Raw genomic sequence first — 27324 nt, 5'->3', positions numbered from 1 at the left:
CTGAAGGGATCACTGTGGAGTCTATCTTATGGGGCCAAGTGTCACATTTTGCTTTATATTACTGGGTAGTATAAATGAGATGCTAAACATGTAAACCAAAATGCAATATAGGTGAGCTATATTTTTTATTATTAGACTAAAATAATTTCCAGATGATACTGCTCCAAATTCCCTCAGTGGGAAACTCCAGCTGTTGAGCCTGTTGACTTATCAGGCATGACTTACAGCAGAGCCAGCTTTCTATCCATCCTGCATGTCTTAGGGTGGGGGATGTAGCTTTATAGCTATTCTAGCCTATGCCCGTTTAGTGCTTTGATTGTTTGTCTGTTTGTTCCTTAAGGAGCTCATTTTCCTTTGGTGCTCACTGCTGATGTGTGACTCCATTCACTTCTGGATGCAGGTGACTGGAATAGAAGACTTAATTTAGTTCCTAACTCAGGGGTACCCCAGTCCCCACTCCTCATGCCCTGTCCAAGTGCAAAATCCAGGGCCTCCTCCATCTAGCCTAGAGGATGCGACCGACGCCTGTCTGGGTGGAATCAAGTCCCAGGTTTCCCCTTGACCTGGGAAATAAAGTGGCACAAGCAAGATGTTAAAAAAAAAAAAAATCACCAGGGAAACCTATTCCTCTGGTTTTGGCTTTGACATGACAAGTCTTAAATTAGCACATTCTTGGAAAATGGCAGAATAGGTTTCCCTGTAACCAAACTTCTAAGTGTAATCTAGTATTTGATTCTGTGGTTTCTCCCATGTACATGACATCTAGGGGACAGCAAATTGCATAGGAGCATTTGCTGAGCGGTGCCTACTAAGCTGATGGGGGAGATGATGGACAAAATGTTTTTCTTCTTGCCCAATCTGCCAACTCTCTCTTTTATTTTTCCTCTCCTTCCCCCTCTCTCTCTCTTTCTCTGGCTCACCTCCTGCTGCCCCTTTGCTCCATCCCGGCTAGTCCTCTCAGGCAAAATTGTCAGCCGTCTATTTCCCTGCCCATACAGGCTTTATTGAATGTTTGTGAGATCTGGATTAAGGTCTTACACAGCTAGCAAAGCCTTAATTATTTTTGCCTGTATTACTATATATTGAATCGATGTAACTTTTCAATAAAGGCGGTTCAATTCTGGACACTCCCCGATGATTTGGGGATATAGCAACTCGAGTAATTATCCCAGAGTGTAGGCGGGTTCTTTTTTTTTTCCTCCTGGAGGGAACTGGAAAATGAATCAGACACACAGTGTATAATATTATCCTGACAATCTATACTTATCAACTGTAAATGCCTGATAAATAAGGCAGAATGGGAACAAGAAGTGCGCGTGGAGAGCTCTCTGGCAGTAGGATTCCGACTCACATTCTCACCTTTCTCTTTCTTTTTCATTTAAAACTTCTCAGCCCCTTCCTTTTCTTGGGGTCTTAGAGAGGGACCAAAGGAGCGTTTGAAAGGGGGCCAAGGCCCTTCTTGCTAGCCCTGCATCCAACTCTGGATCTTGGCTAGATGGAGACCTTGGCTTTTTAAGGAAGAGAGAATCTGGAGAAGCAGCGAGCATTTTCACTGGTGGGGAGAGAGGCTGTTGGCTGTGCTGACGTCCATCTCCTCTTCACCTTTGGCATTTCGTGAGAAAGCAATAATCTCCCTTTGGTCCAAGTGGCAAGTAGATACGAGTGAAAGGTGAAGGGCAAAGAGGAATTTCATCACGACTACCCTGGGCAGACAGGGACTGTCAGCGCCTAGGCTCTGGAGTCCCAACCTCTGTGTTCAAGTCACCCATCACTGGTCCTGTGACCTCGGCAAGCTACTTCACTGAAAATGATGATCATGGTGTGACTTGAAGGAGGTAATTTATGCAGGGCACTCCGTCAGCCCCTCCTACTCAGCACAAGTCATAGGGAGTGTTGACAGCAGCGCCTCTGTTGACAATTAAGATATGTCACCTCACCATTGTCTAGAGAAGAGCCCCTCAAAGGTACCTTGGCCCACATTTCTCTCTCTCCTGTCTCTGAAAAGATGGAGACCCCAGCTTAAGAGGCCCTGAGGTTCCAGGATTTGTTCATACAGTGCCCATGGACGGTGCATTCAAGGTCAGCTTGGTCTCCTGCCTCTCCATACCAACAGGTACCTGTGGTGCTGGATACTGGGCCTCCATTCACCTGGTCCAGAATGGGGGTGAGCCAGAGGCAGCCACGCACTCATCCCATCATTCATACTCTTGAAGGTACTCCTCAGAATTCACTTTCGCTTCTCCTGACTGCAGGTTCTCATAGTTCTTTGTAATTGATTTTAAGGCAACAACCTTTAATTGACAGGTACTTTTTCCTTCTCCCTCTCTTCCTCCTCCTCCTTTTTCTTTTTCAGGTTCAAATCACCAGGGAATTGGGAGGAAGCTATCGGATGCCAAAGAGATCTGGGACTTCAAAGAGATTCTAAAGCAACGGAGCCAAAACCTAGAACTGTGCCTAAGCCTAGCCAGCTAGCTAAGTTGTCTCCCTACAGAAATAACCCAAACGTGGAGCTCGGCCACTCTCCCAGGAGGAGCCTTCTGACCCCGGTGACAGGCAGTGTGTGGCCCTGGGCCCTGCTGGGGCTGCTCCTGCCCTGCAGGTGAGTCTCCCTGGGTAGAACAGACCAGATGGAGATTGGCCACAGCCAACTCTATGCACCAAACTCAGCACACGCGTGAGAGGAGGTGGGGGAGGCTTGCAAGTGGGGACCTCTTGACACTTTTTCCCTTTGGGTAAGGCTGAGCACATTTGCTGAATTGCAAATTCAGGGAAAGCAGGGAAGGGCTGTGACCTTCCTGTCTCCCTCCCATGCCAATGTGGAGGAAAGACTGTGCTCACTCTTGGCCTCTCTTGTCCTTCCCATTCTGGGTTTTCCCCCACTCGGTTGAAAGTCTGTAAAGAAAGCCCGAGAACTCAGAGGGCTTCATCTCTGAAGTGGTTGTGGGGAGGGGGAAGATTCAGCAATAGTTTTGTCTCCATCTGGAGATGCAGCCATCGTGGACTAGGTCCGGCACAGCCCCCCATGACAGGGTGCAGACCACAGCCTTTGAAGAGAGTCGGGGCAGGTGGGGACACTTAGCTACAGCCCGAGCTATTTCTCTAAGGCTTAGACACATGGGAGAAAACAAAACAAAGATATTTCCATAAAATAAATTCCAATGTGCCAACTACCCCCATGTTGGGTGGCACGGGGTCCCAGCTGCTTGGTCTAGCTACATGTGCAGGATTTTCAGTTCAGGTTCTGGTTTTGAATTTCTCTGTCAAGACCCTTGAGTCGGAGGACACATCATCCTCGAGAGCCTTAGGATGGGACAGGAACCTCAATTACCTCTCAACTCCCTTCCCAGCCAATGATGGAGAAGGAGCCTCACTGTGTCCCTACAGGACTGGGACCCACATGCTTTTATGCAGCCCCAGAAGCTGCCATCTCCTGTGTGGGTCAGCGCACCCCAGGTCCCCACTGAGCTCTGGTGGCCTCAAGACTTGGACGCTCAAGGGGTTAACTGAACGTCACTCTCTGGTTTCATCTGCCTGTCCTGAATGTTGTCATGTCAAGACAGGAGGAACTGCCTGAAAACTACGGTGACCCATTGCGCACAGCAGTTTCCAATTTGCTTCTTGCTATCGGCTGCCTCCTACTCGCGATGGGATGATTGGATTCTCATGTACTCATCGCATTTGTGTTACGTCACGTCATATTATGTTTTAGGACATTGCTCAAAAGTGGGTTTGACAGGTGAGATTAATTTTTGTTCTTAGAAACAGTGTGTCTTTAACTCTTTCTTCCCTACACCACCCCTGATCGGCAGGCACCTGCTATCAATTTGGCTAGCATGTAACCAGCACTCCCGGAGCTTCCTGGTTGTTCCTGATGGATCCTTCCACGTGTGCCGCTAGAATATTTGTGCGCTGCAGATGGCAAGCCACTTAGGGAGGATGCAATCCCTGCATGGCATCAGGCCCTTCCAGACATACTGCAACAGCTCACGGACAGTAGTGCTAGAGATTCCAGACCCTCTTAGGCTATAGGTGTGGTTCTCAGTGAACTGTGCAACCTGCAGTTTGCTGACTTCTCTGCCTTCCCCCCACCACCCACACCTTGCTTTTACCTGGAGTACCAGCGCAGTTGCACAAGCTGTTCATGACTCGTGACGAAAACACCAAAGCACCTCTCTACAGGTGAACAGCTGGAGCTAGGAAGGTTTGCTCTCACTTTCAGGCATGGCGGCACCTGTGTGGTGCACACACCTAAAGACGAACCCTCACTCACCTCTGAATCCATTTCCATTGCCACTGGAGCAGGCGGGCGAAGGGGAGCCTTGGGGCCTGATGACAGGGGCAAAGGCACTCTTCTGTTTGACAGCAGGAAAAACTGAAGAGGAAAATGGGAGGATGGAGGACGTGCTGGAGGATCCCACGGTGGGACTCGATGACATGACTGAAAGCAAACGCACAACCCTCGTTAGAAAGAGGACTCGTCCAGAGAGTGAGTCCTTCCATACATGCATCCTGCACACTCCTGTTGAGAAATTATGAACTTCCAGGCATTGTTCTGGATTCCAAGGATGAAAAAACAAGTTGAATGTGACAACACTCCCCCGTAGCCAGTGAGAGGAACAGCCACATGTAACGACCACTATGGTCATGATCCCGTTAAAGGGACACCCACGATGATCCTGAGATGCCGACGGCAGGTGCTTTCTGCATGGGAGGTGAGGGAGGGTGTTACGGTTTAGATATGAGGTGTCCCCCAGAAGCTCGTGTGTGAAACAAAGCAAGAATTTTCAGAGGTGAAATTATTAGATGATACGAGCTGTGACCTACTCAAAGAATCAATCCACTGATATGGTTTAATGTAGGAGGTAGGGTGTGGCTGCAGGAAGTGGGTCACTGGGGGCGGGCCTTTGGGGTTTACATTTTTCCCAGCTCTCTCTGCTTCCTGGTTGCCATGTCTTGAGCTGCTCTCCTCCACCACACCCTTGGGCCTTGATGATCTGCCTCAGCTCAGGCTGAGAGCAATGCAGCCGGCTGACCGTGTTCTGTACCTCGGAAACCATGGGCCAAAATAAACCTTTCCTCCTCTACGTTGTTCTTTTCAGGTTGATCCGTCATGGCCACCCAAAAGCTGACTAACACAGAAGATGTCACAGGAGACGACGTTGTGACAGCTTTTCATTCATGAACAGAAACTTGGCAAGAGAAGACTAAGACCATGACACCTAAAAAAATCATCAAATCTACCCAGCCTTGGAGACCTCTCCTTCTCCTCAGAAAGGAGCCTGGTCTGAGAGCTCCAAGCCTCCCTGGCCACTCCCAGGGCCCCAGGGGCTAGATGTTGGGGTTCACGTCTTCTTGAGAGTGCCATCTCTGTGGGCGACTTCCTCATTAAATGTAAGAGTTTATTAACATTTAGAAGATTGCCTCTCTCTCTCTCTCCCTGGTCTCCTAGCTCTCCTGGGAAATAAGGCTACGAGTCAGCCTCCCCTGACATAAAGTTTAGAAAAAAACACCAATATTAACAATATTAACATGAAAATGACTCAAGGGAAGCCGAAAGCTAAGAGTTATAATTTCAAAGAAAAAGAAAGGCAATTTACACCGTGAAGTACCCACCTCTTAATGTCAGACACTCCACCAATTTGCGCCATACAAGAAGATATTTTTACTTACTATGTTCCAGTTGCTAAAAAAAGGGGTAGAGTTCACAAGGGTTAAAAAAAAAAAGCAAGGTGACTTGAAGGTCAAACATTCTGACATCCAGTGGTAGACTCTACCCCATTTTCCCTCTCTATAAATTATGCTTCACACTAAGTTCACTCGATTGCATATTTAAAACAATTGTAGAAGAAACCTCTAGTATGGTGTCTTTTATAGCAGACACCATGCTAGAGGTTTCTTCTACAATTTTAAATCAAACTCATTTTTTTTAAAAAAAGCTTTCTCTAAAAATCTCTTATCCTTAGGTAACCCTGATTTAGAGCTATGGAGAAGGAAGTATCTGAGTATATCTTTTTATTTTATTTTGTGTGGTACTGGGGAATGAACCCAGGGCCTTGGGTATGCAAGGCAAGCGCTCTAGCAAGCACTCTACCAACTGAGCTATATCCCCAGCCCTATCTGTCTCTTTTCAAATAATAGAAATAAAAAGAAAAAAAACTGGACAGGATAACAGAGTTCTGGAAGAAGCTCACCTAATACTTGACAATGTAAATGCATAAGAGAGGATGTTGGATTATGCATGGAAGTAGGTATTAGTCATAATTCCAAGCAAGAGCTCCTTGGGTTTAGCATCAATAAGATAGAAAAACAAACAAACAAACAACAACAAAAACCCCACAATTATCCTCTTTCTTTAAGATGTGGAATTAGAGGCCAAAGAAAAGCTGAGGCTCAGGAGGCCCCAATTCTGTCTGCAGTCAGCATGCCTGATGCACCAAAATGGCACCTTGGTTTCTGCATCCTCAATAGCGGAAGTTCCTTTCTTTCCCTGAGACAGAGCAGTTTCCTCCCACAAGAGCTGGGTATTTACATGCACTCCATCCCACTTCCACCCAGCACTCGTCTCATTCTTACAAATGCTTTTTACCTCGTAACCGATCTCAGCCTAAAATGTGATTGCCTCCTATATGATTGCCTCCAGTGGAAGAGAATATACCACACACTTTTCTAAATGACTTAGAATGAACTGTTGCAGAGTTGAATAAGCACAGGACATTTTAAATACTTTTTATAAAACTTTTGTAAAAATGCCAAAGACCATCCAAATTAATTTAAAATTTAATAGAACTATAACAGAAAATCCTAAAAGGAAATTTAATTTTTATTTTTCAGTAAGCATGATTTCTATGCTGATATGTTTCAACAACAACATTGTAAGAGTCAGAAAGGTTTGCGAAGTTTTCAGAAAATTTTGTTAAGTAGGAAGGAGAATACTGACCTTAGATATTAAAAACTATGATGAATCTACATCAGTTGAGTCAGTGTTAGACTAACAAAGAAAGGTAGACCAACAGTTGGGGCAAAATAGAGTCTAAAAACAGGCATGGCTGTGTATTAGAATTGATAACTTCATACAGGTGACGTTTCTTAGTACATAGTTGGGAAATGAAAGCATGGAAATACTAAACATTGGGAGACCAAGTTTAGAGTACTTCCTCTTGCTCAACACCAAAATTAACCTAAGGCAATCAGAGGTGTTCGTAAAAATAAAATCATAAAATGCTAGAAAAATTAGGAGGGTTATATATAATTTGCATATCTTTTCAACTGGCAAATCTAGCCACATAATGAAAAATGTCTGTAAACACACACACACACACACACACACACACAGAGCAAAAGACAAGAAAAGTATTCATGTCTTTGATAGTTAATACCTTTTTTATGAATTACTTAGAAAAAGAAAAGCACCCTAATAGAAAAGCTGGCAGAAAACACAAAAAGGAGAATGGAAAAGACCAGGAGGGCTATACGGCAACACTGAGATGGATTAGTAATAAAATGCTTATTAAAAACACTAACGAGATGTTATTTTCCACTTATTAAGTGGATAAAGATTAAGAAAAAATTAACAGGGCAGGGAAACACACACTTTCTCTTTTCTGAGGGGAGAAACCTCTCTGAAGGGACTTTGGCAATACTTAGCAAAGTATTTTCAAATGTGCACATCCTTTGACCCACTAATTTAATCTCTAGAAATGAATCCCAAGGAGATAATCACGAATGTGCCAAAAAAAAATAGATCCCAGGGCATTTTTATTATAATGAAAAATTGGAAGATAACTTAAATAAGTGACCCACAGTAGGGTAAATTATTTGAAGTCCATGCTTCAGAATGAAAACTTTAAGACTAATATTGGTGAAGAATATTTAACAGATTATAATAAAAAAGAAAAAAGTGAATTATAATAACATATACAGCAAACCCACTTTTATTTTTTTAAAAAAATATTGCAAAAGTCTAGAGGGATATGATGTCCATCCAGTTTCAATGATAGTGTCTCCAGCTGACAAGATTGGGAATATTCTTAAAATATTCCTTTTTACTTGTCCAAATTCTCCATTTCTACAATGAACATGTATTATTTCTGATGTAGGTGAAACTAGTTAAAGCTACTGAAACCTTAAAATGGAAAATCTCTGTTTCATAGATAAGAAGTAATACAGTCCTTTGCAGTAGGGATTAGTAATAGCTCTCCTGAATGATGGTAATTTTCTTCTTTAAGACCTTACTGCTTACACACAAAGTTGTCTGTTAACCTCTTTTGATACAAAAGAAAGAAAAAAAAAGAGAGAGAGAAATGGAGTACTAAAACCTCAAATTCCCAAGAAGAACATAATGGTCATAAGAAACTTTTTTAAAGCAAACATCACTTCTAATATTTGTACTCCATTCTCAGGACCGAGGTCTGCATTCCTGACTGATTTTATGAAGGCCAACTCCGTATGAGTGACTTTGGTGATTTGGCCACCTTTCCCCAGCCTCCTTCCATTGATGGGATGGCAGAATCTCATTAGTCATGCATGGGAGCAAACACTTCAACTTTCAAAATGTGTCTGTCCACAACTGGGAAGGTGGACTTTAAAAGTTATCAATGGTATCCCTGCATAGAAATGGAGAGGTGGTTTCGCTTTTCTTCTCTTCATCTTTATGAGCTTTTCAAAATGTCTATAATGAGAACGTTACTGTTATAATAGGATTTTTTCTTCTTTTCTAAAGAAACATGATAGAAACATCAAAATATTAAAAGAGGTCTTTTCTTAGGGTGAAAGTATGCTTTCTTTTAAAAACTATCTGCACATGTTCTACATTTAATATTTTATGACAGAAAATGCCTTAATATTTATTTCTGATAATATAAAAAATATTGAAGACTAGGGCACAGTGTAGGGCTCTCAGTGAGGTAGGAATCTCTGAGGACAGGTTGGACTCCTGCCTGGGTGGATTCTGTCCCACACTTTGGATTGGCTTGTTGGCTATTCTGCTTTGGAAGAAATGGTCCCCTGGGTGTTGCAGACTTGCTAAGTAAATCAATCTTTGGGGACACCAGACCTACCATTTTAGGAAAGTTGATCACACATACTTCCAAGAGAGAATTTCTCAGGACATCTCTCTCTCTGGAAAGAGGCCAAGCTAAAGTCAAGCAGTTCTGGCCCAGAAATCCATGTGAATGTGGGGAGTTCGGGAAAAACTACTTTTCTTCTCCCAAGGATTGATTGGCTTGCAGGGCCTCAGCTGGAACCCCCCGGGCACAGAGCCTCCTTCGCATCGAGCCATTGAGTTTGCTGGCGCTAAGGGGTCTGTCAGCATTTCATTATAACCCCCTATTGTCAGGGGTTTCGAATTCAGCCATAAAAACTTCCACTGAGCTGGAACTTGGCACACACTGCTACCGCCAGGAAGTGAAGTTTGTATGTAAAATTGAAAAAACATCTGTTTGGCCATTTTTGAAGTAGTGTGAAGGCAAACGCAGGAAGGAGGCAGAGTTCTGAGTCTGATTCTCTGCACCGGCTGTAACGCAAGTCGAACTTGACCAAGAGGCTTGATGCCATTTCTTTTTTTAAGGTCTCTGGCAAGTGACTGCCCCACAGCATGGTCCAGCCCCATCGGGCATCAGGCTTGTTTAAAAAAATTAAATGAGAAATCACAGGATCGTGTTTTCAGACACAAGCAACTGAATTGATGAAATGTTTTCCCTGGGTTTTTTTTTTTTTTTCTCCCTCTTTCCCAGAGAGGGGAAGACCTCAAGGCAGGGGCTACTGTGATGAACTCCATCGGGCATTTGATATTTTTGCAGTAGAGGAATTTGGAATTTGATGGTAGCGAATTCACTCTTTGGAATCCCACTCCCAGTCTGCAACTCCTGGAGACCCTTTCTCCAGATTCAAAGGTGCAAGTCATCACTCTAGTGCCTCGGGCATTTTCCTTCATCTGTCCCCTCCCTGCTCCTCCTGTCTCCTTCCCGCTGCCTGCCCACCACCACACTACGCCCTGCATTGTTAGCTGGCCATTTTTATCCACAAAAAACAACTTACTTCGTGTGGCTCACCCTAATGCATACATGAATGATCCAACCGTATGGGATTTCCATTTTGAGATCAAAAACGGTCCACTAGAAGGAATTTTGTGTGGTTCAACTTGATAACACAAGTTGGGGTGGTGGCTCAGGGGTAGAGAGGTCACCCAGCACGTTCGAGGCCCTGGGTTCCATCCCCAGCACCACATAAAAATGAATACAGGTAGGGTGTCCAACTAAAATATTAAAAAAATATGTGTGGACACAAAAGCTTCTGCCAATAGTATTCCTCTCTGCACTTCAGTATTTTGTAAATTCAGAATCAAACTAATGGTTCCCTTGCGTGGACTCTAGGCCATCAATGGTGGTCCTCGGAGTTATCTAATTTTGCTAAACATTCTTTTTTTCTTTTATCCCAGTTTCTTTTTCTTTTACTTATTTATTTTTTCTTTTCTTTTTTTTTTTTTTTTTTTTTTGTGGCACTGAGGACTGAACCCAGGGTCTTGCGCATACTTTGCCACTGAGCTGCATTTCCAGCTCCAGCTCTATCTCGGTTTCTTACTAGTTTCTACTTTTATCCATTTATTATTATGACTCCCCCAAACATTTGGGGAACAAGGTAAGGTCCCGATAAGTAAGGAAACCAATCCATCCATACTCCAGTGGCTTAGATGATCTAATAAATCTCGGCCATCTCGAGAGACACGACCTGGAGCTCCTGTCTGCGGTAACAAAATTTTAGCTAAAAGAAGTGACCTCTGCCACCCTCTGCTGTTGGGTGCTCTGTCCTCGTTAGGCAGCATGGAGTATCGTGTGCAGGGATGGAACACACAACCCAGAAATAACTCATGAGTGTCCCCTGGGAACCAAAGGCCCAGAGGCTACAAGAGGCAGCCCCGAGAGGTGCCGCTTCCTGAGCTGGGGTGGACATGGCTGTGCTCTGTCCTTGACACGTCCCTGTTCCTGGCACCAGGGAACCCTTCATTCTGGGTGAAAAGAGGGCGAGCTACTGGGCTTGCGACAACCCCCAGCACGGCAATCACTCAGACTCTCCAAGTCTGTGTGGCCCTGGCCTAATGTATTCCCTAAGTAGGTTTGAAAAACATACCCTCTCCGGCTCCTGGGACCATTGTGCAAGGTCCCAACTTAGCTCCCAAAGCAACCCAGTGAGTTTTCACAACTTCCCAGAGGGTCGGCTTCGCTGCCAGACCCTAGATTAAGATGAAGAGGTTCTGTCTCAATACACCACGCTGTTGCCCACAGTCAACTTCCACCTCTCTGGAGGTGTCTCATGGAGGAAGAGCCACCTCACACAGGAAAAGCAGACCACCATGTGGCAAAATAACTTGAAACCATGGATCCCATGCCCCAATTATTGCCCTGCTGTACCCTAGCCGTGTGATCTTGAGTAAGCAGGCTAACTGCTGGGCACTCCAATTCCTTACCTATCATACGGAGGTAACATCCACCTGGAAAATTGTCCTGAAGATGAGATAAAAATATCGCCTCTCAAAGTGACTAATGAGGAAGGCGCATATTGTTATCCGAAATGGACTCTTAATTCCTCCTTCCTGTGGACCTACGTCACACAGACGCAGTCTCTGTCATTGTTTCGCCTCTTTCTTTCCCCAGAAGGCCTGGAGTGACCCAGCTGGTCACAGTCCAGCTCAGGGAAACCAAAGGCCAGCAGGACACTTCATCAGGAAGTGGGTGACTCCCCCCGTGAGACAGTCAGATGAAGGGTGCAGCCTTCCCCACAAAGACAGAGGCCCGGAGAGCAGGACGGATGACGAGGGGACTTACTTCCATAAGGGGAGCCTGTGGGCGAGCCGTTCAGGAATCCTGGAGACCCTGGGACGCCCAGGTTGGCCATGGGGACGTTGCTGTAGCCATTCATACTGTTGCTGGAGGTACTGTAGTTGGACTGCTGAGGCGTGGAGCTGGAGGAGTATCCCCTCGGGGAGATGCTGCTTGTGTTGCGGATGTATCCTTGACAACAAAGGAAGAGGCCGGGTCAATCAACCAGTCTACACCGTAGCGCCCAGCGTGGCCAGCACAGGTCCACGATGGCCCCAGGCCTCCGACTGTCCCCAAGCTGCTCCTGGGCAGCAGGGGAAGTGGAAGTTTATTTTCAGCTCTTCTTTTTGAATTCACATATAATTGTACACATTTCAGGGGACAGTGTGACATTTTGACATATTATATAATGCACAATGACCAAATCAGGGTAACTGGCATACCTGCCACCTCAAATAGTTATCATTTATTTGTGTTAGCATCATTCAAAATTCTCTCTTCCAGCTATTTTGAAACATACAAAAAACCCGTGTTAACTCTAGTCACCCAACTGTTCTATACTAGAACGTATTCCTCTCTTCTATCTGGGTTTTGGTACCTGATGACCAAGTCCTCATCCTCTTATCCCTCCATCTCTTCCCCATCCTACACAAGGCCATGCCCCTCTTACCCCCTCCCTCTTGTTTCAGGTCTGCAGCTGGCATCTCCAGCCCCTGCCGAGGAGCCGTGAACTGGTATCACTGAGAAGAGCCTTTGGGGTTCGAGTTGGGCAGATGCTATGTGCTATGACCATATCTTGAGGATTTATATATAAGAAGGCCTAGAGAATAAATCATCTAGTAACTTTGCTAACCTACTGTTTCTCAATTTAATACACCATAGCACCTTTTGGAGATGGGAGAAAGGCACCCTAATAATACATCACACCTGGGGCCGTTCGTATTCTGCAGCACATGGTTCCAGCAAGGTTAGCTAAAGGTGGTTACCATGCCCTATGTGGGGTTAGGGATCAGGTTCATTCAAAAAGCATTGATGCATTCATCCAAACGGGCTGTTTTGGCCACAGGACTCTGAGGCATCAGCAACTAAATGTGGCACATTCCATCCTGAGAGGGAAGTGGGGAGGGGCACTGAGCCTTCCCTATGCTTCTGAAGCCCTGGCACAGAGACATCACTCAGGCACAGAGACATCACTCAGCCTGTTTTGAAATGAAACACTTGGGATAATAGTCTCAAACTATCTAGAAAACAACCCAAATTTTTCATCAAATAAAAGAATAAAAACTGATACATAGTCCATGAGTCCCAGGTCTAAAAAAGAAAAAAAAGAAAATGAAGAACTACTACCTTGTTTCTCCTCTTTTCCTAAGAATTCACTCTGGGCAAAAGAATAAGGCATTTTCTTCCAATGGATGAATAAAATTAGAAATAAAACTCTCCAGCTTACAGGTGTCATTAGGGACAATTACTCTTAAAAAATAATTTATGATAGTTTAGCCTTTTAATAATCAAACCAACTTCACTGAAAAAATCTTTACCTGATATACTTTGCACATAAAAGTACAGTTGACAATAAGTTTGTAGCTATTTAAGGTAAAGTACTGCAGAAGTTACCCAATAAAACCAACTCATTCACTCTTGGTTACTAAAAAGAGAGTTGGGCATAATAAATGATAATGGGGACAATCAGCCTCTTTTCATTATTCCACCTGATTATCATAATAGCAGAAGTGTAAATGGTATTCAATCAATATCTGTAAACCTCATTTCCATATGCCTAAACCATTCTAAATTTATAGTAGTCAATCTTCTTCTTAAATATTTCCAGGCAAAGGGATTCTACCGGGTACATAGAAGCTCAGAATCTAACAGTATACCACCTAAATTTTTGAAATAATCCAGTGTATGTTAGTTCTGCTTATCTGGGGCCACACTGAAGAATAGTTTAGGACTCAAGCTCTACCTCCTTCTACTCCAGCAGAACCAACCTTTTAAACATAGAAGACATATTTGAATTCTGACTCTGAGAAAGCTGGTACCTTGGTTATTTCCTTGTGTGGACTCTGAGATGCTGACCCCAAGCTGGCTGCCATAAGAATTGATTCCCATCATGCCGCTGTGAGCTGGGGAGCTGGAGAGAGCTGGAATCTGGCTGGGATTCCTGGGGACACTGTAGAGAGCTTCGGCAATGTCTGCAGCTCGCTTCAGAATGATGTCCTGCAAAATGGCAGGTCAGGGTGAGCATTGGGTGCAGCAAAGAGTCAAGCTGGACAGAGCAGAAGCTGTGGGCTCCTCACCTGGTTATTGTGGGGGGTGCCGTAGAGAGCCTCCACGAGATCTGCAGCTCTTTTCAACAGCATTTCCTGGAAAAGGAAAGAAAGGCTGGGTGTTAGGGTGTGCATCTAAAGTCTCCCCCAAAGATCCCCGTGTTGCAGTCTTGGTCCCTAAATGCGGCAATATTCAGAGGCAGGATTTAGGGAAGAATTTGGCCATGAGGGCTCTGACTTCATCAGTAGATTAATCAATCCATTAATGGATTAATAATTTGGTGACATTAGTGGAAGATGGCGGAAACGTCAGGTGGTGGGACCTGGTTCAAGGAAGCCGGTCACTGGAGCATGCCATGAACCTACCCCTTCTTCTCTCTCTGTGTCTATCTGTCTGTCTCTCTCCCTCTCTCCCTCTCCCTGCTTCCCTGTGCCTTCCTCCACCATAGTCTTCTGCCATGATGTTCTTTCTATCTCACTTCAGGCCCAGAGCAATGGAACCAGTTAACCATGAGCCAAAGTAAATCTTTCTTCCTTTAAATTGTTTATGTAAAGTATTTTGGTCACAGTGATGAAAATCTAACTAACACAGTGGGAGTACCATCAAAAGCAAAACCCCAAATGGCAAAAAAAAAAAAAAGAAAATTACAGATAAAAATAAAAAGTCCACACATCCCCCCAAACGTAAATAATTAGCCAAGAGGTCGAATATAATCCTAGATCATAAATATGTACCTGCATGAAATTCACCATTAAAGGTCGTGCTACCCCAACAAAGCACAATCAACCACACATTGAGGGTGAGGTTGGTTAAAATTAACGTCATGGGAATTCTATTAGAAACTTCTTGCAGACCCCTGTACGAAAAAAGTCTGGTAACCTAATTAACCAAATATTCCTAAGATGATTGATGGACCTGAGTTTAGCAGCCTGCCAAGGAGTTGTCCAAAGTACTGAAATTATCTTGGCAGTGCCTTCTGCAAAATTCTCTCCTAATAAAGATGAATTCTTTCAATAATATTCCCCCCTGTTCAGTTTAACCAGAGAGAATTAGTAATCATGAATCCCTGTCCTCTCATTTTGTCTTTTCCACCTCCTGTTCTTTACGGCCTTTTAAATTGCTATTAACCTACTTTCCAGATATCATCTAATTTAATGGTGGGGCTGGGGATTTTTCCAGGAGGAAAATAAAGTAGAAGCAACTAGTGCTTGAATTTTACTCACAGTACAGAATAGAGAACATGGCATTTCATAATGTGTGTGTTTAAAAGACAAATATAAATGCAAAAATTTAATAGTTTCTCATTCGTTGAATGACAACTAATAAGTTGGTGTATTTTTTTAAACGAAGAAAGCTAACATCATGGGCCAGATGTAAAATGTAGTTTCCATAAGTAAGTTCATTTAAAAATGATGCATTTCACAGAAGTTTTGTATAGAGACACTTTTATCTTCATTAAGTTCTTATGCGCACAATTGGCCATCAATGAATACTTGATTGTGAATTGATGGGCACCTGCAATTACAGGCAAATAAAATCATTTAAATACAAACAAGTGCAAGCTTAAACTTTTAAGCAATTATGCAAATATTTATTTTTGTGAAGTTGGCAGTGTTTTATAAAGCGAGTATTCTTGTAGCATATCTGTTTTATAGGCCCAAATCTTCATATTTCATATATCCTCCGAGATTAAACAGAATATATTTCATCTTAGTAGGAATTTTATGTTCATCTAATATCTGAAGCTTAGCTAATTGCAAGGCCTAATTAATTTTAATGGGACTTAAATGGCTGGATCTGACAAAACTTGCTGAAACTGTACAGAAGGTTTTCATACATCAATTTCCAAATCTTACCTTAGCCAACCTCTCAGGATCTCCAGGATGCCTGGGGATGACTTTCTGCAGCCTCTGGAAGCCGTAGTCTATGGTGGGTTCATTCAGTGCTGAAAGACAAAAATCCTCTTTGAGTCTGCGTCCAGGCCCCAAAGCAAGTCTTCCACAGGTAAGAAAAAGGCTCTGATCCTGTCTAAGAGTTGATGCAACCATTTAAGGGTCCACTGACATCAGTTAATTCACACATAAATTTAGAATTCATAGTAATTTTATGTTTTCCCATTCGAATAACATTTCAAGATTTCAGGATTATTATAATCATCTTGCCATTTCTGCCTTCTCACTCTCAAATATCAAAATATTCAACAACCAAATGTATTGGAATTTCTTGTGAAGGTAATAAATTACCTTTATTCTATTTCCCTTCTCTTCTTCCTCTCTTCTCTTTCCCTAGTATGCCTTTCCATCTATTTATTCTTCTAAGTATCAGGTTTTCTTAATCAGTCTCTTAAATATTTGCATTCCTACATACATAAACCTTCTACGATCTTGTCCTCATAACTTTGTTCTTATGAAAAATGCACTTTCACAATTTGCAATTATAGTTAGTTATCCATACTTTTTTTTAAAACACCAGGCTCCCTCACTACACAATAAGGTCCAGGGGAACAGAGCTCATTCTGTTCCACTCTGTGGTCGTGGACAGCCTGGTTCGCAGGGAGTATGGGTCATTATAAAACGAGTGAGTGAATGAATGACACACTTCACCACTTTCCCTACTGTAAAGCATTTTTTAAAAATATTTAGTTTTTAGTTGTAGTTTGACATAATACCTTTATTTTATTTATGTATTATTTTATGTGGTGCTGAGGATTGAACCCAGGGCCTCGCACGTGCTAGGTGAACGCTCTACTGCTGAGCCACAACCCAGCCCCTGGAAAGCATTGTTTTCAGAGTTAATTCATTTATTCTTTCTTCTTCGTCTTCCCTTCCTTTATTTTTAAAGTTTTTTGTTCAAATTTTATGGCTTTAAAAATATTGCTTGATCAAAGAAAAAGACACAAAGAATAAAATAATAATTGCCTGCCTGCCTGTCAAACAACAATGAACACAGCAAGGTGTGTTTCTTTAATCTTTCTATTTGCATATGTGTTTTATGAACATCTGTTGCTATTTTTCTATCAAAACTATACTTTTTTAAAAGAAATCATGAACAATTTTACACATATAGTAAAAATAAAATCCTCCATTAACCCACCGTTTAAGAGATGATCAGGATGAACATTTTTTACTCATATCCTTCCAGATTTAAACACACACACACACTTAAAATTATTCAGATATACTATTGACACTGTTATATAACCTACTTCATTCCATTTAACAATACTGTACAACCATAAACTTCCTCCAGATTATTACATATTCTTTTTATAGCATTATTTAAAAACCTTGCATATTTTTCCATGACATGTTCTATAATTTATTTAAATGACTTCCTAATGTTGGGTATTTAATGTGATCCTAATTTCTCACTATTATAAAAATCAGAGTAATAATTATCTTTTGTGCATAACTTTAATTACTTCAATTGGGAAATGCCGAGAATTAGAATTACTGGACCAAAAATCATGATTGATATTTAAGGCCTGGCACACGTACTGTGCAATCACTCCTCAGAAGGACACATGGATTCACGCTTTCTCCAGCAACACACACAATCATCTCAACTTCGGCTTGTTCATTCCCCACTGAGGTCAATGAGTATTTTCTTATATTTGCAGATCATTTTAATTTTGCTCTCTTGGATGTCTTAATACTTTCTGCACTCTTTTCTATTGGGAATATCTTCTGACTTGTAAAAAAATATGTTACTATATATTAAGATTTTTAACACTTTGTCATCATGCTGCATTATCACATTATGTACAGAGAGACCACCCTGACATCCTGACTGCAGCAGGGTCCATGAAACACACACACACACACACACAGGCTCCTGCTCAGAAACCACATAACAATGTTCAATCAATCAGAGGCCCCATGTACAATAGTATATACACACAGCCTAGGTGTGGAGGGCTGGACCGCCGGCGTTTGTGTGAGCATGTTTTGCAATGCTTACTTAACCACCAAAATTGCCTAACGATGTGGCCCACTGTGAAGTGATGTGTGAATCATACATACAATTCCCCTAATTCTTAGGAAATTTTTTTTTTTAAAAATTCAGTTGCATTGAACCTACAGCTAGAGAAAACAATTAGTTGATTTTATATGAATGCCCCATCTTCTCCCTGAGGTCCCCCTGGAGAATGTGTGGTGTTCATGACCCTGGTGTGGAGCTTTCTGGTTTTCATTTTTGTTTTCTACCTATCTCACTTTTTTCTGTTTTCATCATGAATATGATTATGACTGCATTATGTTTTTTAAGAGTTTTTCTAGTATCTAGGAACTCTCTTTATGGATCTGCGCAGTCAGTGCGTGTGAGCGTAGATTGTGGCCACGCGTAGTCATTAAGAGTATCAGCTTTAGAATCCAGGAAGATGTGGGTCTCAGTTCTGCCTCCACGGCTGGCTTCTGTAGGCTTCTACTTAAAGTCCCTCTCATGGCTGGCTGTCAACATCACTGCAACAGTTTATTAAGCACCCAGTGCAGTGCTTGCTATATGGAAGATCTTAGCCAAACAGAGCTGTCTATCCTTCTGTAGCTGCTCCCCTGACCCAGCTCTCTTCCTGCTCTTAGTCTTTGCTTTCCCAACATCTCCCTGTAGGATGGTCACCCTTCCTTCTGATAGGTAAGTCTATCCCATTTAGCTCTCTTGCTCCCATTCTCATCTCAATCAAAATCCTCAAAGAAGGACAATAGATAATTCCTGCTTGTTTCCCTCTAGATGGGAAAGACACCAACATCTCACCACCAAGTATGGTGCTGGTTCTTTGAGGTGGATACTCTTTACCAAGCTTCAATCAGTGTTTCATCAGGACTTGCTCCAATTTTAGAAAATTACAATTGGGGGAATTTTCTCCTATGACCAGTTTATATTGTATTTTTAAAGGAATCTTCCAATATTTCACAATTAAACATGAACTCCTGGATGTTCATAGAATATTCTTAGTATAATATGAATTTAATTTGTTGGCATTTTCCTGTGATTACCAGAGTGAGGATTAAATCAGTCACGGACCTAAGAATAGTGCCCAGCACATGCTGAGCCCCTTGGGTACCCATAATCATTGCTGTCATTAGGGATTCATGTGTCGTATGAATAACTGGGATCAGGAACACTCTTCTGCCCAACTTGGGAGTTTTGAATAAATTGAGAAGTTCTCTATGTTTCGGGTTGTGCTATATAAAACTCATAGTATGAGGAATATCTCTCGGCTTAAAGTTGAAAGGAAACTTACTGAAATTGTTCTTGTCAAGGTCGCCAACAACATCTTAACCAAACCGAAGGGAACTTTTCCATCCTTATTTTAATCTGACATTAGCCTGGTTCACTGCTCACACCCTCTCCTTCTGGAACTGTTTCCATCCATCCTTGGTTCCTTCCGGAACTCTCCCTCCTCTGCTTTCTGCCTACCTCTCTTCCCAGGGCATCCCAGCGTGCTTTCAGGATCGTATCTTTGCCCGCTTTGTAGATGTTGATGCTCTTCGAGGTTCCTGACGAGGCCATCTTCTGCCTTGCTACACCTTCTCCTGCTCAACTTCAGCCATTCCCCTAGAATCCCAGGTCAAGCTGTGTGTGAAGGCCACAAATCTTCATCCCTGTTCCAGATGATGTGCTGGGGATTCAGCCTCGTGTAGCCAGCGGTTGGCTGGAGGCATCCACCAGGATGTCCCTTAGATTTCTCCCCAGCTGGACCCCCAAGCTCTCGAGATTCCCAGTGATGGCAACATCAGCCACCTGATGGCCAATCAGAAATCTTGGACTCATTCTTTATTTTCAACTTCATTTGGATTTTCCTAGAAAGACATCCATTTCCTCAAGATGTTAAATACATTGCTGTAGATTTGTTGTGGGTTTTGTTCTAAATTTAAACTCCTATCATTTTATCTCCCCTTTTGGTTGTCATTTTCCAAATAGTCATATTTCTAGTCTTCCTTTCATTTCAAGAAGAGTGTTCTAGAGAGTTGGGTAAGAGATTGCGGTTGTTGATTCTAGCTGACGGTACTGGGCTTTAGGAATCTACCTTTTGGAAATTGAATGTTTTTGTGGATGAATACGTGTGTCTTGTTGGTATCCCACAGGTAATGCTTTAATGTTTTATTTCATAAAGTTTTTGATCATGTTATTTAATGCGTCCTACCCATTTTTGCTAGAACAAAGTTGTCTTTCCACCATGTCCCTGCGTTTGTATTGCTGCTCTTTCCTAGGAGGAGAATCAGGAGTCCAGCTTGCCCTCGGGCTCCAACACAGCCCTGTCGGTACACGGCAGCACAAGGGCACAACATTCTGGCATCTCAATGACACCAGCCTAGCTTTGAGCATGAAACCCACATTTCCCTCATTTTTATGTTTTTCTGAAAATATCCCCTGAGGACCTTGGTGGGGTGGGAGGCAAATTAAATGTCTGCCCTAACCATACCATCTTACCCAGAAACACATGCGAGAATAGCTGTATGCACACTTAAAATCATTCTGTGAACTTTATTTTCTACTTAGCACCATACTATCAGTCATTTCAGAAGCCTTTTTTCTTTAAAAACAGTATTTTGGAGGCTATAATATGCAATAACTAAAATTCTAATGACCACTGTTAGAATACACTGGAGGCTTACTGTTTCGGACATCCGGCTACCCATGGCACACCTATTCATTCTTTAAATCCTCATTGCAATCCCCGGCCTGGGTTTCATCTCAGTGTTAAATTCAGCTCCAGGTGGGGTCGGAAGCCCAGCTTCTCTGACCCCGAAGCCTGCACCCTTCGCTTTCTTGCTGTGGAACTGGAGACACTCCTCCCATCCCTCTCGGTGCTTCCTCCCCAGTTTCGAGACAAGGGCTGCAGACATGGAGTATGGAACCCCCCGGGGTCACCTGACTTCTCAGTCACTGAGAGTGGAAAAAGGCCCCACTTGGTATCAGTCAGCAAAACAAACAGCTGTCCCGTGCTACAGGACGAACTGAGTTGGTGACAAAATCCTCCAAGCCAGTTATCACCTCATCTTTTGTGAACCATGTACTATTTGGCTATCCAATGCAAGGATTTCCTTGGATGGATCAAACTGAAAAAGTTCTAGCTATGGGTTTGCTCCTGATGTGCCAGACACAGGTGACAGGAAGATCCCAGGAAGGAAGTCTAGCCTCCACTCTCTCCATTACCCCTCTGTCCCCTCGTTCCCATCTGCATGGTCACCCACCCCCCGCAGGGACACACTGCCTCCCCCTGGACTATGGTGCTCCACCCATGGCCCTCCCGCCACTCACCTTCTTGCTTGGTTCTTTTTGCTCTTTCTAGGGGAATTCTCAGATGCTGGGCCCCAAGCAGTACACAGAGGTGGAAAGTAGCCGACAGTTGCTCTTTCAGAGAATTTATCACATGTGCTGTCCACTAACAGAATGGAAACCCCCAGGACAGAAGGGTCCTTTCTGGCTTATCGTTCCTGCCCTCCCCTCCCCATCTCCTCACCCCCAGGAAGAGCAGAGTATCTCGACCACACGGGGTGAGGACTTCATGCTTTAAATGGAATAAGTAGATCAGACACAATTGTCTATTTTTTTTATGCTGACAATTTTGACAGGTCCCTGCCACCAGACGTCCTAGGTGCAAATGGTGGGAAGGGTCATGTGTGTATCCAAATGAGAGAGCGCAGTGAAACACAACATTGTCATCTGAATGGACAGGGAGCAAACACACACATACACACACACACACACACACACACACACAATCTCATTTAACCAAGCGCACATCTGAAGTAACAACCACAAAGTCAAAATGACTCAGGCTCTGTGGAGTCAACACCAAACCAAAAGAGGAAACACCACTTTCAGCAGCCTTTACAACATCCAGGTTGGTTTGACGACTCTCATTTGGGTTCCAAACTAGCTTCCCACTGACCAGTTGTCTCTGCATCCTCTAGATTGAGCCTCCGTTGAATCGCTGCTTCCCTGCCACATGTCCTCTGCCCAGGTCCCTGGGTGTTTCCTGCCTTCTCAGGCCTGGTGCAAGCCAAGCAAACCTCAATTAGCTAATGAGGTGCCCAAGACCAGCACCAAGAGGGTCTCCAAGGGCCAGCCAGGTCATTAACCGCCACCACCGTGTTAATTTACAGCCTTGCCTACCACATGGCAGGTGGGATGTTGTGAAGCTCTGCCAACCCTCTGGCTGACAGAGACAGAGAAGTGCTGGCAACGCAAAAATAGAGTAAATTAAAAATACGCTTCAATCTATAGGCTCTATTTGTCTATGTCTTTCTTTAGTAATATAACATTAAGGTAAAAGGTCATATCCCCCACTGAAATATAATTTATATTTACCTTTTATTAAATAATTATGGCTTGGCATGAAGTTAAATATTACAGAAGCTAATCAAGGGGGAATTCAATAGAGAAAACTCAGACATGAGAATTTCGTCTTTGCTATACATAGAACATCTTAATCCTCCACTGGGAGTCATTTGAGTTTGCTCAAGGAGTTTAATAATACACATTTCAACTGCCACAGAATCTAAATCCCATTTGGATCAGCCTTGAAAAACTTTCATCAATACCTTGAGATTTCATAATATTTCTCCTGAGAGCCTGGATCGTACATGTCATTTCTCATTTTGATTGAGAGTATAATATACGAGGTTACTTACATATCTTGGGCCCAACAAATAGATATAAACTATAAGCAATGTGTGAAAGGTTTCCTTTTTTGAGTAAATATTATTTAACTAAAAATATCTACTGGGAACCACTTATTTAAAAAACAAAAAATCTGGCAGGTGCTCAATATTAATTTTCCCAAAGGATTGATGAAACATAAATTCTATATTTTTATTTTCTTTCTTTAAGGGAAGTACAAGAACAAAGCCACCTTACCCCAGCTATGCTTCTATTTCTGTTTCCCAAAACTATCAGGATGCCAGGCTAATGCTGCAAGGAGGCCCTGTGCTGGAGTGCTGGTCAACCCTCCATGATAAAGCATCAACATGGCGGGTGTCATTTTTGCCTGTGACCAGCGGGGAGCACAGACCACAAACATGGCAAAATTATATTTGGAATTTGAGAGGAAAAGTCAGTGGGGTGAAGGGAGGCCTCAGTCCTCCATCCAGCTGCCATTCTGGAGATGTTGGTGGAACACATCCATATTTGCTCACCAGCAAATCTTCACTTGGGTCCTAGGATCACCATGAGGTCTACGGATGGCCATCAAGAGACCAGCAGAAGTAGAAATTCCAATCCCAGCTGTGTGATTGTGCATGTGCATTCATTGGGTCACATGTCCAGAGTGGATGGTCCACCAAGACAGACAGCCCACAGAACCAGAGGACCCTGGAGTCCCAACTCTAAATCACCACTTCTTTCAAGAATAAACAATTGAAAGAAATCTTTTGGTTTTATAAAAAGCAAAGCCAATATAAGCAAAAAAAAAAAAAATCTATGGAATTTGATTGCCAGATTAACAGCAGATCAGAAGAGGGACCTGGCTAAGCATAGGATACCTCCCATGGGGCTTCAGTCAGGAGATGCTCTCTGTTGCCAAGGCAGGAAGGCACAGAGCCACCCAGCTCTAAGGTTAGTTTAGAAGCACATGACTTCAGAATCCTTCAATCCCTTCAATCTCTCTCTCTCCCCTCCTGTTCCCAATCTCTTCGTCCAATCGTCTACCTCCACCCCACTCCTAACAGGTCCAAAAGTCAAAGGCTATATCCCTTATCTGAAATGCTTGGGACCAGAAGCTACAGCTGGCTGTTCTTGGGATTTGCCTTAAATCCTGGCACTGACCAAGGATTCCAGGTTCACCCTGCCACGCAGGGGGCTCGGTTCCCTTCAAAGACAAGTAGTTGGACTACATCGTCTCCAGACCCCTTGCAAACTCTCGCATTTTATGATTCTAAGGCTATTACTTATTTTGAGTGATGAAATTCTTCTCTGAGAAGTCGAGGTGGGTGGGGTTCAAGTCATAGGCTATTGAGTGGCCCTTAACTGTGACAACGTGGAACTCTCTCACCAATCCATTTGTTTCAATGTAGCCCAAGTCTGGTAGAGCCAAAGAGAAAATAAGAGGAATAGAGATAAGGCGGGAACACGTTATTCAGAGATGGCACCTGCCTTTGTGGACACAGAACAAGAATACGAGGCGAGAATCAACAGTGCACAAGCCAAAGATTAGACTGAAGCCTCTGATATTTAATTTTAAATGAAATATTAATTTAATATTTAATTACGCTTTGGTTTCAGGAAACACTGCAGCCGCAAGACAGATTGTTTGAAGAAGGGAGTAATATACATGGTTAAGGAGACAACTGTAAAAATTAAAGATAAATTTCAAGGGTAAATCTAAATGCCACAATGGAGCAGTTATGAGCCCACGCCTGCTCTCTGTAATGTGCATTTAGAATATTATAGCCGGGAGCACCGGTCCATTAAGGGGCTGGGATGTCTCCAGTGACGCAACGCTTCCTACTCTGGGGCCAACTATGGGATGTCATTCCTCAGACTCCGCTAAAGGATGGATGGGGATTTCGATGCAGGTCGGGCATAGGCAACTTCACAAAAGTGCAGGAGCCCACGAGGGCTGTTGCTCCAACCTGTTTCCAGGGTGAACAGGGAACGATTAAACCCAGGGCCAGTTTTTGATGTCTGAATTGGGGATGTTTAACTAAGAACCAGGTTCATTTCTTCAATAGGATTCTTTTTTTGGGGGGGGGGGCGGTGCATGCGTGCAGATGATGCTATTAAAAAAGAAGAAGAAATGCAAATCGGATGAGCTATTAACATTTGAAATCCAGTCTGCACATCTGTGCAGAGCAGCTTTATGGAGGGAAGACCCCAGGCCTCGTGCAGAGCCTTCGGGAAGACACTATCTGGGGTGTGATTTGAAAGTTTGTGGCAAAATCCAGGCTTCTAGGTTCTCCCCCCAGCTGCTGCCTCTTCCTGTTGATGAACACCAGTTCTCCCAAATGATGAGCAGGGTATTTAATCAACATATTTGATTTTTGCTGGAGTAAAAGGGAAGACGTATTTGGGGGCAGAGGGTATTGCCACCATTTCTCTGGTTTCCCAGTGTGTCCCATCCAGTCCAGCTGGCTTCCTTCACCTCTGAATTCCACTGCACACCTCCAAAAGCATCTGCAGGCACCGGTGGCAGCTGGGGCCCATCCTCTCTTGACCCCTCTTGGCTTTCCCTTGACCCCCATCTGCAGGGTCCACATTCCTTGGCCTTCTCTGTTTCCTGCAGAGCCCTGAGTTCTAATCTAGATCGCAACATGAAGGGCATGATGTGGGAGTTCTTTCAACAAGAACCCACCTTTCCCAAGAAGACACGGAGAAAGGCCACCCAACAGTGACCAGGGAGGAGCCACCTGGGCTCTGAAGACCTGCTGTATAAGCATCTCCTTCCAGTGCCGGCCACAGTGAATTCTGCTTAGAGTTTTGTATCTATACATACAATTAGCTTTGCAAACCTCTCCACCTTCCTCTTCCCAGTTAGCTAAATATATCTCCATTCTTTAGGGTAGAAAAATGGTGCAAGGAAGAGTTACGTGATTTTCCCCCAGAGCTGGGATGAAAATCCGAGTCTCTCCATTCCGTCCCTGCCTCTCTACCACCTGGTGCCAAGTTCACAGGAGTAATAAGCCTGTCATGCCTTCATCTTCTGCAAACTCAGTTATTTGTGGACAGGAACGTGGCCATCACTTCCAAGGAATCCAAAGCCCTTCACAGGCTCTGAGTCACCATGTCACACTGAGAGTGTGGCCTGTAGAAAACCTAGGCAGAGGTAAGCCTTCTTCTGAGACCCCTTCATACTCTCGGGCTATCCCCTGTTTCCTGTGCCCTTCTTCAGAGTAACAGCCAGAGAGACAAGTAAAACCACCAGGTGAGACCAAAGAGGTGGCCCCATTATCAAGCTGCACAGAATCAGTAAGTCATACAGGTTAGTGCTGAAGGGCAGGACTTTGTACTAGGACAGCTTGGAGTGAGCCTAGCTTGGTGGCCATATGCAGGTGACTTAATTTGCCTATGTGACAGATTTCTCATCTATGAAGTTGAGGTACTAATAAAACTGTCATCGTCATGGGAAAGGTGGTGATTGTCAGAGCTCCCAGGAAGAGCCTGTCCCTGTGTGCTCAGCAGACGACAGATGTGATTCTTGAATTTCTATCATCTTTAATTTTCTTTTTTGACTGCTTCTATCTGATGATAGAACTTAAGGGAAACTTGTTAATCCACATTGAATGGGTAGCCCAGATTCTGCAAAGAGCCACAGGAACAACAGTGGAAAGCTAAGCTCACCTCCCCCCAGGGCCTCCACCCCCTGCCTGAGCTCGGGCATCAGCCAGGATTGTTTCCACAATTACAGACAACAGCCATTCCTCCCACGAATGCCATGCTCCGGACTCGTCTCCCTGTGGACTCCCTGCCGCCCTAAATGAAGCCAGCCAGAGCCACCGGCACCGGCCGTCGCAGTAGACCCGCTGCACAGGCCTTGCTTTTCTCCACTGCTGACTCTCAGGGGAAATGTCTGCCAGGAGAGCAGAGGAGGGATCTCTTCCGCTAAGCCTAGGCTGCCACATGGCCTCTGGGTCTCAAACCAGACGGAGGCAATTGGACTTTCCTGACGAGCCTCGGTCTCATGTGGCTCTCTCAATTCTGCAGCAGCAAGCTGCAAGTTAGCAAACCAGGGGTGGAGGAAACGGACCCGAAACGCCACATGTGTGAGGAGGACGTGTTGTTTTCCAGAGCCCCGACGGGGTGTGTGCTGTGCTTGGCAGCAGCCACCACGGGAGCTGATGACTGCATTTTGGCTAATTACACCAGATACATCTAATAGGCGTGGGCTCATTATGGTGGTGCCTCCTTGAATACAGAACCACCAACAGCTGCAGGTGGACCACCGGGTGTGCGTGTAGAGGGGAGGACTGAAGGAGGAGAGGTTCATGGGGAAACAGCCCAGACTCATAAGGAGACCAGTCTCTCCCACATGTCAGAGAGTCTCTGCAGCAGCCTCATGAGCAGAACTCAGGTCTCCCAGATTCATTTCTTTGTGGAAAATACAGATTCTCAGACCTTCCCAGAAGGGCCTGATTGGTCACATCTGGAGTGGCGCCAAGCACTATTCTCACGGTCAGCCCCATTAGGGAAACACCTGCAGGTAGCAGCCTAATTACCACCTGAGCTTTCCAGACAAGAGGTCAGGTGACTTGACGGAAGGACACACAATTGCCCCAGAGCAGCCTCCAAGAGCAGCTCTTCTGCT

The 27324-nt window shown here is 43.9% G+C and overlaps 1 protein-coding gene across 1 annotated transcript in view; it reads right to left on the bottom strand.

The window, feature by feature from the left end:
• Ebf2 (EBF transcription factor 2) overlaps positions 1-27324 on the bottom strand; it is a 177283-nt gene that overhangs the window by 3065 nt on the left and 146894 nt on the right. The window contains exons 11-15 of the mRNA XM_026411608.2: positions 15938-16026; positions 14111-14176; positions 13853-14030; positions 11820-12005; positions 4271-4438 (exon numbers count right to left, since the gene is read on the bottom strand). Coding sequence (XP_026267393.1) covers positions 4271-4438; positions 11820-12005; positions 13853-14030; positions 14111-14176; positions 15938-16026 — 687 coding nt within the window. The remainder of the gene's footprint in view (positions 1-4270; positions 4439-11819; positions 12006-13852; positions 14031-14110; positions 14177-15937; positions 16027-27324) is intronic.

The sequence above is a fragment of the Urocitellus parryii genome, chromosome 14 (genome assembly GCF_045843805.1).
Source record: "Urocitellus parryii isolate mUroPar1 chromosome 14, mUroPar1.hap1, whole genome shotgun sequence".
In the NCBI taxonomy this organism is placed as follows: domain Eukaryota; kingdom Metazoa; phylum Chordata; class Mammalia; order Rodentia; family Sciuridae; genus Urocitellus; species Urocitellus parryii.
Note: the sequence above shows the minus strand (reverse complement) of the source record. Positions and strands in the feature narration are given on the sequence as shown.